Source organism: Colobus angolensis, unplaced genomic scaffold, assembly GCF_000951035.1.
Source record: "Colobus angolensis palliatus isolate OR3802 unplaced genomic scaffold, Cang.pa_1.0 Scaffold96, whole genome shotgun sequence".
In the NCBI taxonomy this organism is placed as follows: domain Eukaryota; kingdom Metazoa; phylum Chordata; class Mammalia; order Primates; family Cercopithecidae; genus Colobus; species Colobus angolensis.
The window spans coordinates 1,707,502-1,711,047 of NW_012123598.1; the positions used below are offsets into that span (position 1 = coordinate 1,707,502).

General features: G+C 46.4%; 1 protein-coding gene across 1 annotated transcript in view; it reads left to right on the forward strand.

The window, feature by feature from the left end:
- NLRP13 (NLR family, pyrin domain containing 13) overlaps positions 1 to 3,546 on the forward strand; it is a 39,267-nt gene that overhangs the window by 32,237 nt on the left and 3,484 nt on the right. Inside the window, exon 8 of the mRNA XM_011932571.1 lies at positions 589 to 759. Coding sequence (XP_011787961.1) covers positions 589 to 759 — 171 coding nt within the window. The remainder of the gene's footprint in view (positions 1 to 588; positions 760 to 3,546) is intronic.

A 3,546-nucleotide genomic window follows, 5' to 3' on the forward strand; every position in this document is an offset into this window, starting at 1 on the left:
TATATAACTACATATATTTTAAAACTTACATGTTAACACAAACATATTATGCAATACATACATATCTAACATATGCCATCTCTATTAGTGACATAATAATCCTCTATAACCTGCACACTGCCTGTTTGTCAAGTGCCATTCCAAGCACATGCACTGCTCATGGGCTCACTGGCAGCTCTCTGCTAGACAATCCTACTGCACTTTGGAAGGCAATGAAGGCTGAAAAGAGTGCAGGAGCTTGTTGAGGGTCTCCCAGCTGCTGACAGACAAGCCCATTTGGACCCATGCCCAACTGGCTCCAGAACCTTGGAGCCTTGAAAGATTTTTCTCTATTTTTTCCTAAACCAATCACTAACGAGAAGCACACACTTGATGTGCCCACTGTAGAAATCTGGACCGAGGGAGGGTTATGATATGCAAGGTACTAGCATAGACTTGCAGAGGGTTGGTGTCCAGCGGAAAAGAAAGGCCACGTGGTCCAGGGAGCTGCTGCATGTGTAGACTCGGAGGCAGCCTGAGGCTGTGCCCCGGGAGCCTCCATCTGGGCTGCTTCCCTGAGCATCCGTCTCTGTGGCTCTCACCCTGCAGGCTCTGGTTTTGCCAGCTGGGAGCACCTAGTTGCAGGTACTTGTCAGATGCTCTCCGGCAGAACAGGAGCCTGGCACACCTAAATCTGAGCAAGAACCGCCTGGGAGATGAGGGAGTCAAGTTCCTGTGTGAGGCCTTGGGTCGCCCGGATTGTAACCTGCAGAGCCTGAAGTAAGTTTTCTTGGCTCCCTCTCAGTGAGTGGCTGGAGGAGAGCGATGGGAATTGACCCACCCATGCCTGAGTTCCTGATGGGGTTTGAGTGGGGTGTGGACGAGCTCTTTGCCATAGAGGAGCTTCTGGTTTTGTTGGGGGTGTGGGATGGGGAAAGTGGGATGACTGTGAATGTGTATGTGTCCGGGGGACCTCGAGACCAGCCCCCAGGTTTGATGTTTCAATGGGAGGACTCGGGATTCAGCCCGGAGTTGTATTCACGGCTACACTTCATCAGGGTGAAAGGACACAAGGCAAATCAGCAAAGAGAAAGGGACTTGGGACAGAGTCCAGAGGAAACCAGACATAAGCTCCCAAGAGTCCTCTTCCCCATGTAGTTACATGTGGGATGTGACAAGGTTTCTCTTCAAATATCTTGATCAATCCTTTATTCTTTAATCCACAGTACCCCTCCCCTTGCCTTCCCTTTTCTTCTTTTTCTTTCTGCCTTTACATGTCCAGGCACCAGCAGCTTCTCAGTATTCGCTCACATTCCTTTCCTTATTTGGGAAGAAAACTGGCTCTCTAGCTCATCATCGCAGAAGACTTCTTCGCCTTCTCCCCTTTCTCCCTTACAGGCCCACATTATCTAAGAGAAAGTTCAAATGTTTAGCCAATCAGGTCTAGTTTAGATTGTGTGGTTTGACCCCAGCCAATGGGGAAAGGGCACGGGGTCAGGATTTGCATCACGGATAAAAACTTTCATTTTCCTTTGTTCTATGTGCTCTCGGCGACTGGCCAAAGAGAAGGATCCCTCTGGGCAGAAGTAAATTGGCTTTGCTGAGAACTCCTTTGTCTGAGTGCTCGTTTTCCTTAAGATTCCAAGCTTGATTTCCAACATCACACAAGACACGCAATTCCTCCGGCCTCCAGCTGTGGCAATCATGCCAAGTGCAGTCTACCAGGGCAGCCCATTGGAGACCCTCTGCCCAGGGTTTTTACTGGGTGCTGGTGATGTGTGATCTAGCGTGTACCAAGACGTGAGCTACCGCACCTGGCCGGTCAATGGATTTTTTATTCTTCCAGGGGAATTTGAAACCAAGAGTAGAGAGAAGAGCATATACTCCGACCTATGCTCAAACTTCAACAATTACTGATTTATGACCTATCTCCTTTCATTAAAGCTTCACCAACACTCAGTAATGGGATTGCTGGGTCAAACGGGCTTTCTGGTTCTAGACTGAAGAATGACCACACTGTCTTCCACAATGGTTGAACTAATTTCTCCCTCTAAGATGATTTTGAGGCCCATCCTGTGGGTGATATCTCTTCCTTTGTAAACACAAAGTAGTTTTATATTTGCATCTGCATTTATAATATAAGAATGAAGTTGAGTGTGTTTTCAAATGCTGACAACCATTGATAAAAACTTTTTTTTTTTTTTTTTTTACCAGTTGCATTTTGTTTTTTTTCCTACTCACTTGTAGGGAATTCTTCCTTGTTTTTAGAAGCTTAATCTTTTTATTGTAAATTTACTATCTGTATGTTTTGGGTGGGCAAAGTGTTAGGATTATGAATACAAAGTAGAATAATTAAGTTAGTTAACGTGTCCATCACCTCAAATACTTTTTTGTGGTGACGATATTTGAAATTATGTTTGCAATTTTGAAAGGTACAATGTTCTATTAAGTACATTCGCCATGACATGCAATAGATCCCCCCAAAAAAAACAACAATCATATTCCTGCTGAGATTTTTGTACCCTTTGACCACCATGTCTAAACTCTAGGGAGAGCTGACTGTCTTTGGTTTGATTTGCATGTATCATTTATCAGGCTGGCAGTTCTCATACACTTGGCCTTTGAGGATTTAGCCACATGGACATTGTTCACATAGTCAAAACTGTTTTTATTTTTATTTATTTATTTATGTATTGTTTTGAGATGGAGTCTCACTCTGTTTGTTGCCCAGGCTGGAGTGCAGTGGCACAATCTCGGCTTAGTGCAACCTCCGCCTCCCGGATTTAAGTGATTCTCCTGCCTCAGCCTCCCGAGTAGCTGGGATTACAGGCGCCTGCCACCATGCCTGGATAATTTTTGTATTTTTAGTAGAGACAGGGTTTCACCATGTTGGGCAGGCTGGTCTCGATCTCCTGACCTCGTGATCCACCTGCCTCGGCCTCCCAAAGTGCTGAGATTACAGGCATGAGCCACCACACCCAGCCAAACCTTTTTTTGCAGGGGAGAGGGGGTTTAAGGATTTTGGATTGCCATGCGCCTTCTCCACATAAGGGTATCAGCCTTCCAATGTTCTTCTCTCTCCTCCTGTCTCTTCTTTGTCCCTCCTCTCCTCATCCCTCCCCACCTCATCCCATATTTTCTCCAAATAGTCACCTGGATTAACTATCTTGAACTTATTATGGTATAGTAATTTATTCTGGGAAATTCAGACCTGCTATTATAGGAGATTCCTGGTATCTTCAGCTCAACTGTTGAGCTCGAGGGCTGAGAATGGTGCACTGTGATAACCAAGCCAACTCTGGGTGCTGGGGGGTAACCACCACAGAGAGGCGCTTCACACTCATGCACCTGCGGGGGGCGTGGGAGGGACAGGGCTGGACTGCTGTACCCTCTGCTTTCTTTCTATCTCAGGCAAACAGAGCACCTGCAGGTGTCTCGGCCCTCCTGACTTGCTTCCTCATCATTTCAGGCTTGGGACAGAAGTCTGGCTTCAGGATGTCTCCTTTCCTTGGACGTGAGATGGGCAGGTGTAAACAGTCTGGCTTCAGGGTGTCTCCTTTCCTTGGA